This window comes from Bacillus rossius, chromosome 10 (genome assembly GCF_032445375.1).
Source record: "Bacillus rossius redtenbacheri isolate Brsri chromosome 10, Brsri_v3, whole genome shotgun sequence".
In the NCBI taxonomy this organism is placed as follows: Eukaryota; Metazoa; Arthropoda; class Insecta; order Phasmatodea; family Bacillidae; genus Bacillus; species Bacillus rossius.
Window position 1 is genome coordinate 37,216,523 of NC_086337.1, and position 21,525 is coordinate 37,238,047.

The following is a 21,525-nucleotide window of genomic DNA, read 5'->3' on the forward strand; positions in this document are numbered from 1 at the left end:
TATTGACGGTTAAATTTTAGTCAGAAACCTTTGTTTTGTAGTATTTTAGAAGTTTTTGACGAAAAAATATTCATAGGCAAATGAATTGTATTTCTAAAAATATTATTTCTGTAAAACCACATTGTTTTCAATCAGGAATATCTTCTTTAACACACGCTTTTTTTATTATATGTATATATATATATATATATATATATATATATATATATATATATATATATATATGTGTGTGTGTACCAGTATAAATCCAGATGTAAAGAAAATTTTCTTTTATTTCAACATGAGCAAAGCCTTCGATTACTTTCCAACATAATCTTATGATTAAAAAAATATCAAATTTAGGCTTTGTCAAGCAATGCGTGGCATATATGTTTTAATTATCTTACAAATAGACGCTTGTCAATCAAATTTGCAAATGCATTTTCATGGTATTAGGTGTTCCGCAAATAATTTTTTGTATCAATTTGTGTCCTTTGGCAGCGTAGGACAACCGAACACTCACAGTTTACGGCTCCCGTTTGGATAACATGCATGAAAACAATGAAAAAAAAACATCTGTGCTGTAGTGACCACTTTAGAAATTAAGGACATTGCGACATCGGTCATCACAACAGTAAACTGGGCAGTTTTACTTGCGACAATGTGACGTCCTTCACATAAGGACGTCCACGTAGACAAGCCGCCAGACAAGCGTTCTACAGTTGGTATTTCTGTTTTCTTTCCAGTCCGGGGCAGCATCTTCGCTTAAATGTCCTCGGTCAATTTGCGAGCGTCGAGCTCTGCAACGACGTTGCTATGACGCATCTTTACGACCGTGACAAATCTTTACGAGCGGTTTAAAAGGTCTTGTCTCAATGCTGTAAACTTTTTTTTTGAACTTTTATTTGCTTCTGTGGGTGGCGGGGGAGTTCTCGATGGAAACACGAGGTTTCTCCTAGCGTCGCACCGATTTGAATTTTTTTTTTTCATTTTCTCGCCAATACAATTTATATTTCTCTAAAATTTCAACACGGTACATCCCTAGCATATTTTTGTTGTGTCACAAATATTTCCCACAGCTATTCACTTGGTGTAATATGAGTGTGAAATGTGTCACGTGTCCGTAATAATTATTTCTTGCGCGACTATGATTACACCAACTAAATATCCGTTGAAATTATTTGTGACAAACAAATAATCGCGTAGGGAGGACGTAATGACGAGGAAATAAAACAATCGACCGAGCCTTAAGTATGAAAATTTTTGAAAACCACGGAAAAAAAATGTCAGTGGAATATTTCCTGGAAAACTGTTTGAAAATGCTCTAAACTGATGGTTAATGATGGTGATGGAACAGATTATGTATGTATGTGTATATATATATATAAACAAACTTTCGAGTTGACGATGATTTTGGGGTTTATGGACTAGGAAACAAAAAACTATAAAAAAAAAATTCTGGAAGTCGCACGATGGTAACGGCTACAATTGGTAACAATCTACCTAAAACGCAATCTGCAAACGGAACGACTCATCCGTCCACAGCGTGGTCTTAAATGCTTTTCGTATAAACAGACACCACTCGGATATCTTGAGCAGTTTTTAGAATCACGTAGGTTGCTTTTATTTCTAACTTTACACACGGAATGATGTGGGTTCGGGAAGAACCAACTTATCCGGTACCTGGGGACTGTCCTATATTCCAACCCCCCCCCCCCCCCCATCACGGCGCTAGGTCGGCCCTGGCATTTTATCGTTATATGTGTGTGTGGCGGGGACGCCGGAGATAAGGCGCGAGCTTGCCCTGGCGACTGATAAGATTAAAAAAAAAAATAGCCGGCTTTGCTCGCCTTTCGTGTTTGCCAAGCCGGCAACGTGACAGTCGAGACAGCTAAACGAGCCGAGCGCGCGCGCGTGTGGGAGACTCTTGCTACTGAACTCTTCCCCAGCTACAGCGACAGGCGAGTGGACTGTATCGTGTATATTATATAGACATACGTACACACACACACACACACACACATACACACACACACACACATACACACACAGATAGAGTACGGGCCGCGTTAGAAGTGGTAGATTGTACCGAAGTTTTCGCTCTACGCATAGGCACATGCCCCCCCCCCCCCCCTACATTCGATTACGGGCCCTGGACCCAGGATCGGAGACGGGGTTTCTCTCTCTCCCCCCCCTCCCCCCCAGTGCTACATTATAATTGCATTATAATTGCATGGTTATTTCTAACCTACACTCTTTTTAGAATGTTATTTAACCTGAAAATACAGGGTATAATTAACTTTACTATTTTATAAGTCCAAACTAAGCTTTATTTATAAAATTATTTTACTTAAAATAACCACAGCGAGTATGTATATTTATTTCACACACTGACATAAAAATGAAAATAGTTACAGAAAAATAAATTTAGGATCTATGTAAAATCATAGACACTGGCTACTTAACTTAATAACAGTTTTACAAGCTTTCTTCGGCCTAAAATCATCAATTACATAGGAAAAGTCAATATTCGTGGCCAATTCATTCTCAATTGCTAAATTGCTAAGTTATAACGGTTAAACGTTTAAAAAATAACCAGGGCTGGGCCCGGGCCTGGAGGGGGCCCGGGGCCTGGACCCAGGGGTCCACCCCCCCCCCTCCCCCCTCCCCGCCTTGTGGGGGCCATGAGCAGGCATCTTCGGGGCTGAACGATCAACTGCGATCGAGCCGCCCGCCGTATTCTCGGCCCGGGAGTGCTTTGACGGCGACACCTAATGAGTTGACTCGCCGTGCGGGATGTCAAGTCAAGATCGCGACCCCCGGTCACTTTGCTGGGGATCATTGGAAACGTCGGCGGGGCGCGAAAGTGTGCAATTTTAAGACCCGCAAAGGTGACTCTACGATCCAGTAAAAGTACAAATAGCTGTAGCGTTGTTTGCTCGGCTCTGATTTGATTTAGAGTAGATATTTCAGACAGGGGGAGGCCACCCCAACTACCCTCAGTTGGCTAGCTGATGTTTGTTAAGCCTAGAAAGGCTTGTCTAGTTTTGTGTCAAAAGTGGCCTAGTTAAAACTCGTTGTGAGAGTGGTGTTAAGCTCCGAGACCGCACGTGACAGTCCAGAGACTTTCGAGATCCTAGAAGGTACCAGGGATTTTCAGGCCTCTTCCTATTGGCACACGTGTCAGCCAATAAGCACAGCCAGAGGCTTCTGTATAGTCCAATCATGTTAGGCCTTTTTCTCATTTGATGTGCTGGTTGATTCAGAGTAAGGCTCTCTTTCTTTCTGTTGGTGTTCGTTTTTATTCGCTTTTCCATAAGTGATGCCAATTTTTTTTCTGGGTTTGTAGTAATTCTTCTCTGTTGATGTTGTTTGGGTGTTTGAATATTTCATTTATTAAAGTGTCACTGTTTTCCTATCGACAGTGTTATGTCGACAGAGTGGTCGTGTTTCTAATCAAACACCACGTATTTCTTCGTAAGTGGCAGTTTTGAGAACTGTCAAATTGGAGGCAGGTTTTTGACGCAGACTACATAATGCCAGCATTTTGCCTGGCGCATTTCGGGAGAATAGAAGTCAGAGAACGGAATGGCTGGGATTCGTACCCGGAGTCGGCCGAATGCAAGTGGAACTTTTTTTTACCGTCGCGCTACCTCGGGTGGAGCTCAGGGGAAATGTTGATGGTGGCCCGTAGGCCCGTACTGAACGAAACGGAAGCGGAGACGGATCTCACGGGCTGGGGTGTCTCCAATAGCACCATGGGCCTAGGCAGGGATGGGATCCCCCCCCCTTCTTAAGCTTTCTTTTTCAATAGTAATGCAGCTCATTAACCAGATTAAAACGACTAGTGTATGGCTCAATTTATGGCCAACGAATAAACAAAATTAGATAGTAGCCTTCCATTTAAACATTTGTTGACACTTTATCTTTATTATTCACAGGATCTGAAAAAAAAAAAAAGCACTTAAATTTCTACAGATTTACTTCTGAAGCTACTAGAGTAGTTTTTCAAGGTCAGGATGTACCTACTGCATCTACAAGATGTATCTGTTTGGAACCACAAGGGTTTTGGTTCGAAGATATGGGTGTCGAAAGAGTGGCACCAATGGACTTCTTGTGAGAAGTCGGTGAAAGCAGCTGGGAAGCAGCCGAAGTGGCTGAGACTGACCAGAATGCTTCTGAATGTTCTGGAAGGTTCCAGAAAGTTATAGAATGTTACAGGAGATTCTGCACCTTCAGAAGGACCTCCCCGATTCAGGTTTGATAGGAGTTGGCTGACTTTGTCCGAGCGAAGCGAGGGTACCCGACTCCGGCCAGTTAAATAAAAATAACCAAAGCCCTCGGCCGCGCCTCTGACTGCAACAGGGTTTGGGGGGGGGGGGGGGGCGAAGTCCGCCCTCCGCGGGGCGGGTTGCTATTTCCCGCGCGCGCGCCTGACCCCCTGACCGCCTGACCCTGTCTGCTGGCGAGGTGCCTCGCCTTTGTGCCCTCGGCGGCCGCGCGTCTCGCCGGGGCCGTAACCCACACAGGGCACGCAACGACGCAACACGCAACCAACGCAAGATAATCGCAATTGTTATTAAAACAGCAGAAAATAAAAATATCACCCCCAGGTTTGTTCTGGCATTTATAATATAAACAACGCGTAAAATCGTAAATAATTTGAATTAAAAGTTTTTTTTATACTGTGCGATAACGGGTTGTATACAATGTAAACAAAATCATGGCATTTGAAACAATAACTCTTTCTTTAACTTTTTTTTGCGTCTTTATTTTCTTGAGTAATAGTTAAAACCGGCCTTAAAGGGCATCATTACACACTGGTGCGGTACGTTCAGAGGCATACCTCTGTAATTCTAAAAATAAAAAATATCTATCATTCCCACCAACAAAAGGAAAGAAATCGAAAGCGAAACAGTGGGACAAGTGATTCTCACCCCTTCCCCCACCCCTTTTCCATAACGTAATTCTTCGTACGCTCTTGGGTTCGTTGAAGCGGTAGCGCACACCATGGCAGCAGACGGAGAACGTTAGAAAGCGGTTTCTACAGAGCTTTTGATCTGATGGGTGGGGCTACACGCGATCGACCGTGTCAAATCGTGAGTCTGCAGTCAAGGGCGTACTCAGGGGGGAGGGGATGGGGGCTATAAATCCCTATCCCCCCCCCCTCCGAAATCCTAAATAACCTATAATTCCCACTTACAAAATCAAATAATTTGAAAGTAAACAGCAGGCAAAGTGGTTCTATTACCCCAACCCCCATCCTCCCAAAAGAAACTAGCTGCAATAACGCTTTAAATAAGTGGCAGTAACACTTCAGTATGTGCACCTTCAGTACCTTTGTATAGGCCTATGCCATACTGCTATGGCGTACCGCGCCAGTGGGTGTGGGTTCACCAAAGTCATCACACACCATCACACCCCTTCGGCGCCATTCACCGCGTAGCCGCTGCTACACTTCCGTAATTTCACCGCAGAACACTGAACAAGTGTTCTATCCTAGACTTATGGGTTCCAACACAGACTGATGATATGTTTAAACTGTAGTGATTCTTGGCCATCACTATAAGAACCGTCAAAGTAAGGTATTGCAAACTTTGACATGCGAGTACGTTTACAAATTATACACCGACAAACAGGCGCTTTTAGTTTAGTTTGCAGGCTTAAGTAAATTGTCACTGCTATCACTCTGAAGACTCCAGTGTCGCAATCGCGCGAATGCGAAAGTAAAATATCGCGTTATTTTGAACATGCGGTTTCCACACGCTCTACAAACAAACACAAACAATCATATAAATTTGTTTATTGCCATGACGCATGTACCAAAACAAACGACGGACATAAATTATTGCAGGTTTTTATTAAATCGACGGAGTAATATGTTTAGTAAAAAATTCAATGTTCGTTGGGAGAACTCACCGCGTGTGAATACATTTCAGAGCTCGCACAAACTAATTTAGAAAGAAAAAAAACTTGGCATTGCACGTATAATTCTTGTATTTCCAATCCACCAGTACAAAAATCTTTAGAATACAAAGTTATGACGCTGTTTACAGTGACGTCGTACCCGCAACGCGAGGAAAGAAGACGATGTTTTCCTATAAGGTTTAGCCTTGTCGAGTCCACCAGTTATTCCGAGCTGATGTCACACGCGTGGAACAGCGCCCCGTGTCCGCCGTGTCCCGACGGGGACACACCACAACGCCGAAATACCACAACGCCGAACGTACAATAACGCCGAAAACCATAACGCCGAATGCCAAATTGACAACAACACCGACAGCTAGAAAACTGCTGTGTACCACAACGCCGAATTACCACAACGCCGAAATACATTAACGCCCAAAAATTTCATTGCAGGACTGCCACAAAAGGTCAGGTTAGGTAAGGTTAGGTTAGGTTAGGCTAGGTTAGGCTAGCCTAGGTTAGGTTAGGTACACAAATTCATTCAGTTGTTTTTCATTTTGCTCCTGTGCCCCCCCCCCTCCCCGCAGCAACATTTTTCGGCGTTACTGTATTTCGGCGTTGTGGTACACAGCAGTTTTCTAGCTGTCGGCGTTGCGGTCAATTTGGCATTCGGCGTTATGGTATTCGGCGTTATTGTACGTTCGGCGTTGTGGTATTACGGCGCGTTGTGGTATTACGGCGCGTTGTGGTAAAGACCCTGTCCCGACCATCCCCTAGCTCTCCACAGAGTCCGCGGAGGGTGTGTTGTTGGCTGCAGTGACGCGGGGAACTTCTTGCTTGTTGGCAGGCCTGCAGGCGGAGCTGGACTCGGCCGCCAAGGAGTCGGACTGCGTGCGCAAGAGGATGCACCGGCTGGAGGAGGACCTGGACGGATTCAAGCGGAAGAACTCTGATCTGGCGGAGCAGCTGCTCAGCAAGGCCGGTCAGTGTCGACAGAGACCGCGCGCGTCGCCGCCACTCCTCCCCGGGCATCTCAGAACAGATGCAGGGCTGCCCGCGTCCCAAAGGCTGTCACGAGCAGAGCGACACGCGACGTTTCATTATTGACGCGATAACGTCTTGTAAATCGACGAACGCCGGCTGCACGCACGAAACAATTGTCACGTTTTCCACCTGAGCCGAGCGTGCAAGAACCGGCCGACCGCCGTGCGAGAAAATCTTCTATAATATCAAACAGGTTAAGGCGGGTTTTTAACTAATCGTTCGTGATTGTATTCAAACAGATTATTTTAAATTAAATTTTCCAAAAAACTGTAAATAATATATTTGAAAATTAAAAAAGTATGCAATTTTTCATCAATGTTTTCTCATGACGTTATCACGTAAAATTATTGTCCGTAAACCGACTTTACAGACGACCCCCTTTTTTTTTACAAACGTTGGCGATCACAAGAAGCTGTTCACAAACACCGTTGACGGAACAAACAACGGTCTCAGACCAATCGCAAACTTAAAAAGCAATTTTCCTTTAGCTTACGGCGCGAACCAGCATTGGCGTACGTCCCTAAAATTGGTTTTAAATCTCTCTTCAAAATTTATTGGAAGAATAATTCAAAGAACATTAGTAATACTTTTTGAGCACTATTTCATGCAAGTATTATGTAAGGATTTGGATGTTTTGTAACGCAGAACTGTATAATTACCAAAATATTTTGAAAATATGTATAAAACTTTAAGGAACACTGTCCCCCGGGAGAAATGCTACTACGCAACGTAAACATTTGCATTTTGACGTAAAAAATAAATAAATAAAAGTAAGCAGTTGAATGTTTGTGATTTGAAACTGTACAATTACCAAAATATTTTGAATTTTTTGTGGACATGCATTATAAAGCTTTGATAAAAAGTGGATGCACAATAAAAACGATTATATTAAAAGCCCCCTCCCCCCCACCCCCCCACACACACACGATCAATCCGAACTTTCAGTCGAACTGAATGGTTGGAACTGTCGTGTGTGAGCAAGGACGATGGACTGATCAGTCGGAACTGATGGACTGACTAACTGATGGCTCTCCATCGAGAGCCCTTAGTCCTAACTGCCGTGTTTGGGGACAGCATCTCGCCAGTCCTAACCCTCAGTCAAAAATATCAGCCCATCAGTCCATCAGCTGAGTGTCGTGGCAGACAGCTTTGTTTATGCTCTTTTGGTTGCTTTGCTGTTTCTTCTTTCTTTCTTTTCTGACTAAAAGCGCAACTGCAATTGCAACATCCAAAGTTTCTTCGATATTCTACGATGAAACGGTTCATCCAGCAGCAACTACAATATTGCTCATGTGTGGTAAGTCTTCAGTTCAGTCCAACTGACTGAGCAGTCCGGACTGGGCGCTGGACTGATCCTTTGTTCGCTGCGCCAGGTGGCCAGAACGGATAGTCTCGTTCGCGATGGGATTCGAGTGTTGATTCCGACGATTATAATATTCTGCTGTCTCTCACAGCATGTGAACGTGAAAAGAGATGGGTTCATGAATTTAATATGTATAAAAACGAAAGAATTTCGTTTGATGAAGCAATTGCTTGTGAGGACGAAACCAAATTTGTAGATTAATTCAAGCTAAATTCATCTCAGTTTGATAGCATTCCCCTTGGAATCAAATCCCAAGCACTGTCCTGCATATCCTGCCTTCTATATTTTTCCATCGCTTTATTTCATGAACATGGATGTTCTAGTAATCTTTTAATTAACTTTTCCGCTGACTTGTTCAGTTTATTTTAAGCGCAATACGTAGAGAAATTAAACTTCATAAAAAAGCAAACGCTCAAGTACAGCACAATTCCGCGCGAAAACATAAGTTTTTGTTCATCTGCGCATGCGCGAAGTCAGCGACGTTTTTTTTAAAAGAAAAAAATATATAGCCGAGACGTCGCCAACAATAGCTAACACAGCTTTGTGTGGCCAGTGACACCTGAGATGCGGCTGGCTGTAACGAACATCGCCGGACACAGCGAGCGTGGCCGCAGCGTGGCTCTCCTCGTGTGCTCGCGAGCCCGGCGGGTTGCTATTACAATTTAGAAACACACAAGATATAATATTTTAAGTTATGCCTGTTCTAAGTTGTGTGTTTCTAAGTTAGTATAGTTCTAAGTTATGTGTTTCTAAGTTACGCGTTTCTTAAGTTAGGACAGTTCTAAGTTGTGAGTTTCTAAGTCGCGATAGTTCTAAGTTATTACTTTTTACGTTACGACGTTTCTAAGTTGTGCGGTTCTGCGTTGCGTGTTTCTAAGTTATGAGAGTTTTTAAGTTGTGATAGTTCTAAGTTATGACTTTATAAGGTGCGACGTTTATAAGTCATGTGATTCCGCGTTGAGTGTTTCTAAGTTATGATCGTTCTAAATTATGACAGTGCTTAAAGTTACGTGGATATTTTTTCCGAGGTTTTCTATGTTACGACTCTTCTAAGTGGCGTGTTTCTGAGTTATGATAGTCCTGAGTCAGGGGCGTAGCCAGGGGGGGGGGGTTTAGGGGTTAAACCCCCCCTCCTCTTAGGACCCAATCTTTAATTAATTTCTTATTCATCTCTCAAAGAAATTTCATATTAAAATTAATAAAATTTTTACCATTTTACCGAAAACTGCTAAAATAGCACTATTTTACACCTTAAAATCCAAATTTTCCCGAACCCCCCGCTTTAATACGGGGGGGCTATGCTTCTCAACACCCCCCATACACAAATCCTGGCTACGCCACTGTCCTGAGTTATGATAGTCCTGAGTTATGATAGTCCTGAGTTATGATAGTTGTGAGTTATGATAGTTCTAATTTATGTGGTTCGGCGTTGCGTGTTTCTAAGTTACGCGTTTCTAAGTGACGACGCTTCTAAGTGATGTGTGTCTGTGATCTGTGCAGGCGAGCCCGCGGACGAGGCGCCGGCGCAGCTGAAGGAGAAGACGCGGCTGCTGGAGCAGCAGCTGGCCGAGCTGCGCAAGGAGCGCGAGGACATGCTGAACGAGCGCGAGGAGGAGATGCGCATCGTGCAGGAGGTGGGCATGCGCATGCGCCGACCGACGCTCCACGGGAAGCCTACAACTCAACGTAGTTTCGGTTACCCTACCACGTTCGTGCAACTTCGGATTTCTCTCACAAATTTAAATTTAAAAAAAATATATATCGAAGGGTTGGGTTAGGTTAGGTCAGGTCAGGTCAGTCACAACATGCTTGTTTTCATTGGAAACTTGCTGATTTAGCGGCTGAAGTGGCGTTAATACCAAAACGCGAAACTTCGGAAATCTTCGGAAATTCTTGCAGGTAACCGAAACTATGTGAGTTGTAGGCTTCCCGACGCTCCACTGGTTTGGGAAGCCTTCTTTTCACAGACGGGAGAGCCAAACCACCGATCGCGCATCTTCGGTTTTTTTTTTTTGCTCATCGTAAATAATATTAAAAATGTTTATTTTGGACAACTCATGATAACTAATGGTCAATTAGGTTAGGTTAGCTACATTATAAATACTTTAAAACATTGTGGACGGTTGATTTGGTTAGGACAGCTACATTAAAGATACTGTGAAATCATGTAAACGGTTTCCTAGCGCTGGATAGCTACACATTAAAAAAAGTTATTTGCTAAGCAACCATAAAATGATTTTACAGTATTTTTAATGTAGCTATACTTACCTAATATAACCAACCATCCTCAATGTTTTTAAAGTATTTATAATGTAGCTAACCTACTGAATAATAATTTAAATTACTTCTTGCTAATTTTAAGAATGACATCTTATAAGTTAAACCCGCGCATTTGGAGAATAAATGCCAGGCGAATTTTTTTTCCCACCCAAATAAATACACCTGTTGTGGCACGGAAAAAAAAAGCGAGCATGAACTTCGGGGAACTTCGGGTGTGGCTCTCTCGTCTGTGAAATGAAGGCTTCCCCACTGGTTTACGGTGTTTTTTTTTTTGAAAGTGAAGCTTCTTTCCGAGCGTTAACGAAAATTCCGATCATACGAATGGGCATAGTTAGGTGCGTGGTGGGGTAAAAAAGTTAGAGGAGACGGCAGGGTGAAGTAAAATGATGCAGCATGCTTCCACACTTGCATACTTAAACACTAGCAATATTAAACATTGCGCACTTATATACTCGCATACTTGCACACTTTTACACTTACATACATGTACACTTACATACATGCACACTTACATACATGCACACTTACATACTTGCACACTTGCACACTGGTATTCTTACACACTTAAACAATTAAATACTTGCGTGCTTACACACTTGCATTTTTTGCACACTTGCTAATTTGCACATTTGCATACTTGTGTACTTGAACATTTGCTTACTTGTTTACTTGCACATTTGCATAGCTTTTATTAGTTTCACCTGTATATATGTATGTATGAATGAACTATGTAATAAAATATTTCCATTTAGATTTTATCCACTTTTCGACGTTCGAATGTGTGGAAATTTTGCATACATATAAAGAACCTTTCACAATAAAATATTTTGATAACTTAAGATCTTGGTTGTTTAGAATTGGAAAAAAATATTCACAGACGGTGGGGTAAGTCGAGGTGATAGACACCATTCAGAGCACAAGCAAAATGTAAAGCTCAGAGGGAAACGAAAAATGTAACGATCAGGAGTGGGGTGCTCGATGGTATGTATGTTCGTATAATAGCAAACATGCATAATTTTTGCACTTGCATTCTCGCATATACATGTTCACTTGTAAACTTGTTCACATGTATACTTGTTCACTTTGCACAATATTGTTCACTTGCATACTCATTCACTTGAATATTATTTGTTCATTTCATATTTGTTCACTTGCGTACTTGTTCACTTGCATACTTATTCACTTGAATATTATTTGTTCAATTTCATATTTGTTCACTTGCATACTTGTTCACTTGAATATTATTTGTTAAATTTCATATTTGTTCACTTGCATACTAGTTCACTTGCATACTAGTTCACTTGTACAATTGCTCACTTGCATACTTATTCTCTGGAATATTACTTGTTCAATTTCATACTTGTTCACTTGCATACTTGTTAACTTGCATACTTGTTCACTCGCATACTTGTTCACTTGCCTAATTGTTCACTTGCAACTTGTTCACTCACATACACATTCACTTGCATACTTGTTCACTTGCAACTTGTTCACTCGCAAACATGTTCACTTGCATACTTGTTCACTTGTTTACTCGCATACTTGAACATTCACCTATTGGCACACATTACAACTTCTCTGTCTGTAAAGTGTCGTGTCGGCCAGGGGCGCCAACAACTAAATTTCCAAAAAAAGGGGGGGGGGGAAATATACCTTTTTATAAAGAATCAATCGATACCCCCCCCCCCCCCCTATTGAAGCGGGGGGTCCCCCGGGAAAAATTTGTATTTCAAGGTGGAAAATGGTGTGCTATTTAAGCAGTTTTATTATCTAAAAATGGATTTCACAGCACTTTCTTTGCCCCCGTTTGCCCCCACTTCAAGGTTTCAGAAGGAGGGGGGGGGGGGGGCAAAATACCCTTGGCCCCCCCCCCCCCTTGTTGTTGCGCCCCTGGTGTCGGCCGCGCACCAAGAGTATTCTTGTTTCTCTCCCTCTGTGTCCCCCGCGGACCGCAGGCGCTGGAGGAGGCGCAGGAGGAGAAGCTGTCGATCCAGGCGCGCTTCGAGCAGGACTTCGAGAAGCTGCGCACGGTGAACACGGACCGCGAGCAGCAGCTGCTCGACGACTTCGAGTGGAAGCTGCGCGAGGTGGAGCAGGCGTGCAAGCGGCGGCTGGAGGAGCGGGACCGCGCCGCCGAGGAGAGGCTGAGGCAGCTGCGGCAGGAGCTGGAGGCGGAGCACCGGGACCAGGACAGCGCCTCGCAGGTGCGTCCTTCCTTCCTTCCCTGTCACCTTTGAATATATATATATACTGTATAGAAGTCGCGAGTGGATAGGATTCACTCTATGTTTTTTCATGAGTGTATGATGAGCAGCTTGGGAACTTTCACCACTGCAGTGCGCTGCCGTAACGCTTTGTATCGTCCTAGGTTGTTATTTACACGTTAGAGCGCTGCACTGTCGCCCGCTGTCATTCCCCCACCCGGCACCACCCCCCTCCCCCACAAATCCATCATTCACTGCAGCTCGAGGTCGTTCGGCAGGAGGGGGGAAGGGGTGTTTGAAGAGTTCTACACTTGTCCGCTAGGGACCACCACAAGTCGATGCCCTGGAGATTTGTGGCGATTGCGGCGGTGAATTAACCAACTAGTACCTCAAAACCGTATTAGAAATTTTAACCTGGGCTGGCGACTTCTGCACAGTGTATATATATATATATATATATATATATATATATATATATATATATATATATTCAAAGCTGTCACTGACCCCCCACATCAACTCACTCGAGCAACTTCCGCGGTCAGTTTTGGAAAAAAATTGGTTGTCTGTAAAGTCGGTTCACGGACGATAGTTCAACGTGACAACGTTATAACAAGAACATTGATGAAATGATTGCATTCTTTTATGAATAAAATTGAATCATTTTTATTTTAATAATTAAATAGAATAATAACTTTTCACTTCACTTTATAGACAGTCGGGCGGAAGAGAGATGGATGCGGCGCAAGCGTACAATGAGCGAAACGGGACACAGCCGAACGGAACAATGTGTGTAACGGGACACAGCATAATGGACAATGTGCGTAACGGGACACGTTTTCGTTGTCCCGTCTAAAAAAATCGTTTTGTGAAATTTTATACATCGTCATGTTTTTTAGAAAATTTTAAAATTTTGCGTACCTAACCTAACTAGGTGATCTTAAGTTTTAGTTAATATCACCTGGACCCTACTCTTGGTCCATCAAATAGTTGTGTTGAGGCGCACATAGAAATGACCATCCGTTGAAGTGCACTCGAGAACGGTACTTACGTCAACGCGATAACCTTGTTTTCCTGTTGCCCACAGAGACATAAGTCGAAGAAGACATATATATATGTTACTTTTATAACATTCATTATTTAGATGCTTATTGCTTACTATTAGCTAATGCGCAACATGCATTGCTATGCCTCTCTTAATTTTTTTGAAGTAGGTACAAATATACAAACTATCTCTTTCTATCTCTGTATATATGTTCCTCTATAAATCTCACCATATATATAAAATCTCTCTACAAAACTCTATCTGTATATTGCTATGTATCTATGCTTCTATATATAACTCAATCTAGCTCCCAATCTATATCTCTTGCTATATCTGCATATCTCCTTCTCTCTGTCTCTCTATACCTCTCTCAGAAGATGAACACACATTTATATATATATATATATATATGTATATGTATATTGATCTATTTTTTTAGCTGACGCAGGTGTTACAGAGGTATATAAATTCAAGTGCGTATTCGAATTAAAACTTTTTTGTCGAAATTTCAAAGCAGTCAGTAAAGAACTTTCGGAGATTTAAGATTTTTGAGGGAACGAACATTTGCATTTTTATTTATATATATTTTGACGTGTCAATTGTTCTGACACATCCCTCTGGGAGCAGACAAGCAGCTGACCGGTTGGCCCGCAGCTCAAGTCGTGCGAGGCGGAGGTGACCCAGCTGCGCGGGCTGACCCACGAGCAGCAGCGCTCGCTGAGGAATGCCGCGCGCCAGACGGAGCAGCTGCAGGTGTCCGAGCGCATGCTGAAGGAGGAGATCGCCCGCCTCCAGTCGTCGCTCGACAAGGAGAAGGCCCACTACTCGGCCATGCAGGTGCGCGCTTGCATCTCCTTCTTCCTCGTTCCCGACGCCCGACTGTGCGACTCTTACACGTAGTCCAAGGGCGAAGCACGGGATGTCCATAGAAGGTGGTCCCAGGTCCAATGGTATATTATAGCAGTTTAATTTAGACTATTTACAACTAATCATTAGGGGCAGGCATTTTTCGCGAAACGATCTGAACACTTATTAGACTGCAACAACAGGGGCGCAGCAACAGGGGGGGGGGGGGGGGGGCAAGAGTATTTTCCCCCCCCCCCCTTCTGAAACCTTGAAGTGGGGGCAAACGGGGGCAAAGAAAGTGCTGTGTAATAAACTTTTTAGATAATAAAACTGCTTAAATAGCACCATTTTCCACCTTGAAATACAAATTTTGCCGGGGGAGGACCCCCGGACCCCCCGCTTCAATAGGGTATACACGAACCTGAGGTTTCTGCCTTGTGATTGGCGGCCGTCTGCGAGAGAAGTCGTTGCCTTATTTGACCGAGCCACTCAGGACGCGTTTACTTCCACACTGAATTACTGAGATTGGTGTTGTTACAATCGATATGTACCTGGGAGAAACTCACCCAATCATGAAACACAGACGATCCTATAGTGTTTTAACTTTCATCTAGTCTCGAAATCTTTTCGCGAAATCTGCATGCCCCTACTAATCATACTTACATCAAATTGAAGTTAAACCAACCTATTTTTTTTTTCTTAAAATTGTTCAATTGTTTAGTTGACTGTTGGATTGGTCGCAATGGTCGAGACGACAGAGCTCTTTTATGCTGGCCTCCACTTTCACCTGACAAACGCCATGCAATCATTTTTTTCCTTTGGGTTTTTTATAAAAGATTGTGTTTAGTTCTGCCGCTGTACCTAATGGATTTTCCAGAGTTTGAGACACAGAAGTGAAGAGGCTATTGCTTCCATTACCCCGGACGTGTTAACCAAGGAATATTTGACAGGTTGGTTGTCGCCGCATAACTAAAGGTGCACATATTGGTCATTTGTAAGAAATTTGATGTTCGATTTGTTTTAAATAGCTTAAATCAAACTGCTATGGTATACAATTGAAACTGATACATTCTTTTATGGACTCTCTGTAATAATGTAAGAGAGCCCCGGATAAAAATCTGACACAATCTAGCATTAACTTATAAGTGGTATGTATACTTTTCTAGAACTACTCTTTCCTTGGACACAGTGGGATGTTTCTTAAATAATTTACAATAGTGTATGTGAAGTCACAGCTTAATCAAAAGTTTTTTAATGAGAGACAGTTTGTGATGGGACAGTTATTTTGTTTCAGACTATTCACGACAGACGCATGGCTGAGTTTGAGAAGAAACTTCAGAGTCGCTTAGATCAGCAGAAAAGTGAACTTACGGCATTTGTAAGTACCTTCATGGTATTGACACATATTCTGACAAAATAAATAATTTTAAGCATTAATATATGTATGTATCTTTGGTAATGTAATCAGTCTAAGCACAACTGAAATACTGGTATTTTCTTTTAGAGATTTTCACAAGCTCACTTAAAGTCCTGTGCCTCTTTAAAATTTAGATACATACCTGATTGAATTTTTTAATTGTGCTATACAATTTTTTTCTTTCAACTTCTTTTTATAGTGTGTCCACTTTTCGTTCTGCATCTTCTAAACCATTAAAAAGTTTGCATTTATTGTTTTGTGTAAACTTTTATTGGCATAATTTTAACATAACACTTTGTAGTCCAAAAAAAATGGGGTTTTCTTGATTTTGGAATAACGTCCACGCAACAGCTACACTAGTGAGGTGTGTCATTTCAGGTAGGTATCACTTAATGAAAGTCAAGTTTCTAGTGACTAGCGCGGACGTGGCTTTGTGCCCAGTGGGAGGACCGGATGAGGAAGGAATGTGCTCGGCTGAAGACGGAGCTGGATCAGATCCACACGGAGCAGCAGAATCTGGCCATGGAGTCGGTGAAGGCTCAGAAGGAGCAGGACATGCAGGCAGCCAAAGAGGAGTGGGACCGCAAACTGCAAGGCTGCGCCAAGGAGGTAAGTGACGAGTGCTGATTGCGGTGTGTGTTCCGTAAGGTTATCGCAGTTCCGTAATGTTGCTTTGGTTGGCCGCACTGCGCATGTGTAGCTGCCAGGGCCGTCGAGAGGGTGGGGGCGGGGGGAAAAATCCCAGTGGTCTGGGCACAATGGGGGCTGCCCAGTTGAGTTTCGTGAATTTCAAATGCTTGGGTTTATCCTGACAGGACAAAAATTACAAATATGTTTTAAAGCAATTCGTAGGAAATCTTCCTTACAAGAATCTAATGCAATACACACAGATCATGTGTAGCATTATGGCTACAGAAACATTTACAGTCATTGAATTTTTTTAAATACATTTTTTGTGACATGTTACGACCCCCAATTATTTTATTCAAATCATTCTACGACATGAACAAAATACGTGATGGGTGTCTAACTCTAATTAATTTTAACATAATCCAGACGCTCATTGTTCCATCTTACATTAGACATTATCTCTATTATTCAAAATTTAAAAAAAAAAAACTTTTCTGCTCCAAATTTTAATACGTATACAACATTGGAAAGCTCTTGAGACCATAAGTCCTTTAGTTTATGTGAACATTTATTGTACATTACATCAGGGGCGCAACAACTAAATTTCCAGGGAGGGGGGGGCAATATACCTTTTCATAAAGAATCATCGATCCCCCCTATTGAAGCGGGTCCTCCCCCGGGAAAAAAATTTGTATTCCAAGGTGAAAAATGGTGCTATTTAAGCAGTTTTACTATCTAAAAATTGATTACACAGCACTTTCTTTGCCCCCCCATTTGCCCCCACTTCAAGGTTTCAGAGGGGGGGGGGGGCAAAATACCCTTCCCCCCCCTTGTAGTTGCGCCCCTGCATTACATGATAGGTAGGGGGCTCAATAAATTTGTTTGCCCCCTAGCAGTTAGCTTCTCTGAGTGGCTGCAACTGTAGATTGAATCACAAGCGGGTCGGAGGGACGCGGCAGTAGGGGAAACGCGCGGATCCTGGCGCAGGTCTCGTCGCTGAGGAAGCAGGCCGCGGAGAGGGACTCCCACCACCAGGCGGAGCTGCAGCGGCTGCAGACGAACGCGGACCGGGACATCCTGGAACTGCGGAGGAAGCTGGACAAGCTGGACATGTCCTACCAAGAGCAGATAGAGCGGCTGGTGGAGAAGCACGAGCGGGAGATGCGTGAGTTGCCCCTGCCTGCTCCTGGGTCTCCCGAGCTAAGTCCTTTGGAAATTCCTCTGTAGCTTTGTGACTAGAGAGTTCTGCCATTCCCAGCACCCGGCTGTCATCCCGTAGATTACTAAATAAAAAATAAAAAGTTTACAATTTGTTGCTGTTTTATTTTTTTTAAGCAACAATTTTCCATACTGATTAGTAGAGACATGCAAAGTTCGCGGATTTCATTTCGCGATAGGCTAGCATAAAAACGACTATACCTTCGTACCGCTTCTGCGATTGGCCCACATTTTATGCGGGGAACTGTGAGTCGATGGGGAAACACTAAAACCAAGAAAGTGCCAAATTACGGACAGCCTAGTTGAGACGTCTCACGCGTCAGTAGCCGATGAACCAGGTGTCATTTCCGCGAGTATTTAAAGGACTGTTGGAGTCTATCCTAGAGGTCAATGAATCCGGCGAATTTTGCAGGTTTCTAATGATTAGCCAACGGCCATGTCACTTGTTTGCACTGCGCAGCCGGGCCCATGCTCTGCTTCTGTATTCACTGTACCGAGAGGTGTAAACCTCAGGAGAGGACATGTAATGGGTGGTCCTACCCTCCCAACATTAGAGGGCAGTATGCATTCCCTGGCGTCTCCTCCCCCGGTCAGGGCCGGTGCAAGGTAAATTGGCGCCCTAGGCGAAAAACCTTCATCCCCCCCCCCCCCCAGGGCCGGACACCCCAAAAGAAAAATTTTCCTTGCCTCAAAATACATCACGTAAGCCTAAGATTTTGTCAACAATCAAATGTAAGCAGACTTGTGTTTTTTTTTTACTTTTTTACTTATTACAAATCATAAACAGGTCACCGTGGACTTTAAATAATTACTTATATCAATATAAAAATTCCAAACTGTTACAAAAATCGGTTTTCATCTAGTTTCAATAATCGTTAAACATGTTATATGAGCTGTTATGTGTCGTGCTGCGCCGCCCCCAGCTACTTGGCGCCCTAGGCGGTTGCCTAGTTCGCCTGTACGGACGCGCCGGCCCTGCCCCCGGTGTTGTGGAGCCCGCTGACGGAGGCGCTGGCCGATGTCCACAGAGCAGCTGAGTGAGGAGTCGGAGAGGCGGGTGCAGCAGCTGGAGCAGAACTGGCAGCTGCAGGCGACCTCGACGAGGACCACGCTTGAGCTGGTGAAGGAACAGATGGAGCGAGATGCCCGGGCCCGTCTGGAGGAGGCAGAGGAGCGGCACCGCTCGCAGCTGGGTGCGTTTCCCTTGCCGAGCGCTTTCCTTCGGCCGGGACATCACCTTTGAATATATATACACTGTATAGAAGTCGCCACCCACAGGTTAAAATTTCTAACACGGTTTTGAGGTAGTTGGTTAATTCACCGCCGCAATCGCCACCATCTTCGGGGCATCGACTTGTGGTGGTCCCTAGCGGACGAGTGTCCGACTCTTCAAACGCCCCTTCCCCACCCTCCTGTTGAACGACCTTGATCTGCAGTGAATGATGGGTGGGGGGTGGTGCGGGGGAATGACAGCGGGCGACTGTGCTGCGCTCTAACGTGTAAATAACAACCTAGGACGATACAGGTCGTTACGGTAGCGCCCTGCAGCGGTGAAAGTTCCCAAGCTGCTCATCATACGCTCCTGAAAAACGTAGAGTAAATCCTATCCACTCGCGACTTCTATGCAGTATATATATATTCAAAGATATCACTCAGCGAGGGACATTTTCTTGATGCTGTCTGATGCTAGACATCTGCGAGCTGGGGGTTTTTCAAATTGAGTCGAGTTCGAGTCGAGTCCTAAGCCAAAACTCACAATTTTTAGCTAAGCAAATTGTATTTTTCATATGTTCATTAACATTTAGTACACAAAAAAAAAAAATTTTCTAGCTGATGTGTCAACCGAAATGTTACTTGTCCTATATTGGGTTAAGATTCACACAATGGAAAATTAATAGGGGTAGGCCAATCAAATCCACTTATTCTCAAATACCATCAAATTCTTGGCATTTGAATCATTCGATATTCGAGGAAAAGGATTCTAAGAAATGTGTTAAAGAAAATAAAGTAAATTAATGAATTCAACACGGAATACCTTTGAAGTTTGCTAATGCAGTTTTATTCATACCTATCTTGTTGACATTGCCAGGATATTGTACTTTTAACAGAAATAAAATTGGTTCTGTTGATTCTGGAAACTAAGTTTTTGAAACAAACATTTAGTGTTGAATGTTTCAACACCATAGTTAATATTTTTAATACCTTTTATATTATTTTATTTTTGACCCTTCAGACCTGGATTTGGATTAGTTAGGTATACTCAAGGTACTTTTTTGGATTCAAATTTGAGATTCAGATTCGGGAAAATTTGAATTTGACCCACCACCAGAAATTAATAATTATTTGTAAAAAAATGTTTTTTTTTCTAAATATATTGTGTACATATATGTATGTGTTCACACTGCTGCCTTGCCTAAACGTATGATGTTAATTAATTCATAAAACCATTTTAGTTGTAGACAAGTAGACATAAAATATTTATGTACTTTGGCAATTTATTGTTGTTACTAGTAACATGGCATGTACATGGAAGAAGGTTAAATGCTATAATGTATTTATTTATGTACATATGATGGATCATGTTACATTAGAAAGGAATCCAGTCTCAATTATCCAATAATTGGCCTAGTTCTCTCTCTACATGTGAATTTTCTCACATTTTTTTTTTAAAAAATAATTGTTCTATTTTGCAATTTTCTGAAATAAATAAAGGAAATCCAGCTTCCATTATCCAATAATTGGCCTGGTTGTCTCTCCAATTCCTTAATTTCAAACAGAATCTTGCAAACACCATTTTAGTGCACAGTCATACACACGCTAAAATGGTTTTTCGGTAGCCTACTCGCCAGAGATGTGCAACATCTAACCTCGGTAACGAGCAAATTCAGATGTCCTCATGTTGCATATACACTTATAATATGTAAATTGGACACAAAATTTAATGTTAAAATTTTTTTTTTTTTAAATAATGTAGAGCATGATAAAATATACAAAAATTGTGTTTGCAGCTACATTTATTGATGCGAATCACACCTTCATTTCCGTACCCACCACTAGAATTCGCTGCCGGAGCACTATTGATTCCATCGATTTGCAGACAGAATTTTGAAACTGTATATAATGAAATGGTTCCCGATAAAAGTGAAAAAAGACTTGGAAAAAAAAAATACTAAACGCGACTTTGGACTTTTTTTATTAAAATATTGCTTTTTTTTTTTGTTAAAATTCACTAAAGAGTTAATACTATAAAGTTTCCCTTTGCCTTTGGAAATTTTTGCTCGTGGCCATCCGCCACAGATGGCAGCACCCGTAGTTACACGTTTCCGTTCCGTGCAATTTCAGTTCCGTTCACGCGTGCCGTATACCGAGAGCCAAGACGTTACGCATCAAAAATTAGTCAAGGATATTTGGACGTAGTTATGCAAAAAGGAACCAACCCACAATTTGCTTATATTTTATTTGAAAATAAATTAAAATATTACAAGGTTGATCGTACCGTCATTGCTATTATTATACCAGTATTTATACTAGACCATTAAAATTATACCCACATTATGTTATTAATACGAGAATTACAATTTATAATTAACTT

At 42.5% G+C, this 21,525-nt stretch overlaps 1 protein-coding gene across 4 annotated transcripts in view; it reads left to right on the forward strand.

The window, feature by feature from the left end:
- The window catches only part of LOC134535957 (protein FAM184A-like), a 93,838-nt gene that overhangs the window by 54,890 nt on the left and 17,423 nt on the right, over nucleotides 1-21,525 (forward strand). For all 4 annotated transcript variants that reach the window (XM_063375395.1, XM_063375394.1, XM_063375396.1 and 1 more), the window contains 8 exons: nucleotides 6,734-6,868; nucleotides 9,794-9,927; nucleotides 12,529-12,777; nucleotides 14,477-14,659; nucleotides 15,963-16,046; nucleotides 16,527-16,694; nucleotides 17,703-17,880; nucleotides 18,962-19,126. In XM_063375395.1, the coding sequence (XP_063231465.1) occupies nucleotides 6,734-6,868; nucleotides 9,794-9,927; nucleotides 12,529-12,777; nucleotides 14,477-14,659; nucleotides 15,963-16,046; nucleotides 16,527-16,694; nucleotides 17,703-17,880; nucleotides 18,962-19,126 (1,296 nt within the window). The remainder of the gene's footprint in view (nucleotides 1-6,733; nucleotides 6,869-9,793; nucleotides 9,928-12,528; nucleotides 12,778-14,476; nucleotides 14,660-15,962; nucleotides 16,047-16,526; nucleotides 16,695-17,702; nucleotides 17,881-18,961; nucleotides 19,127-21,525) is intronic.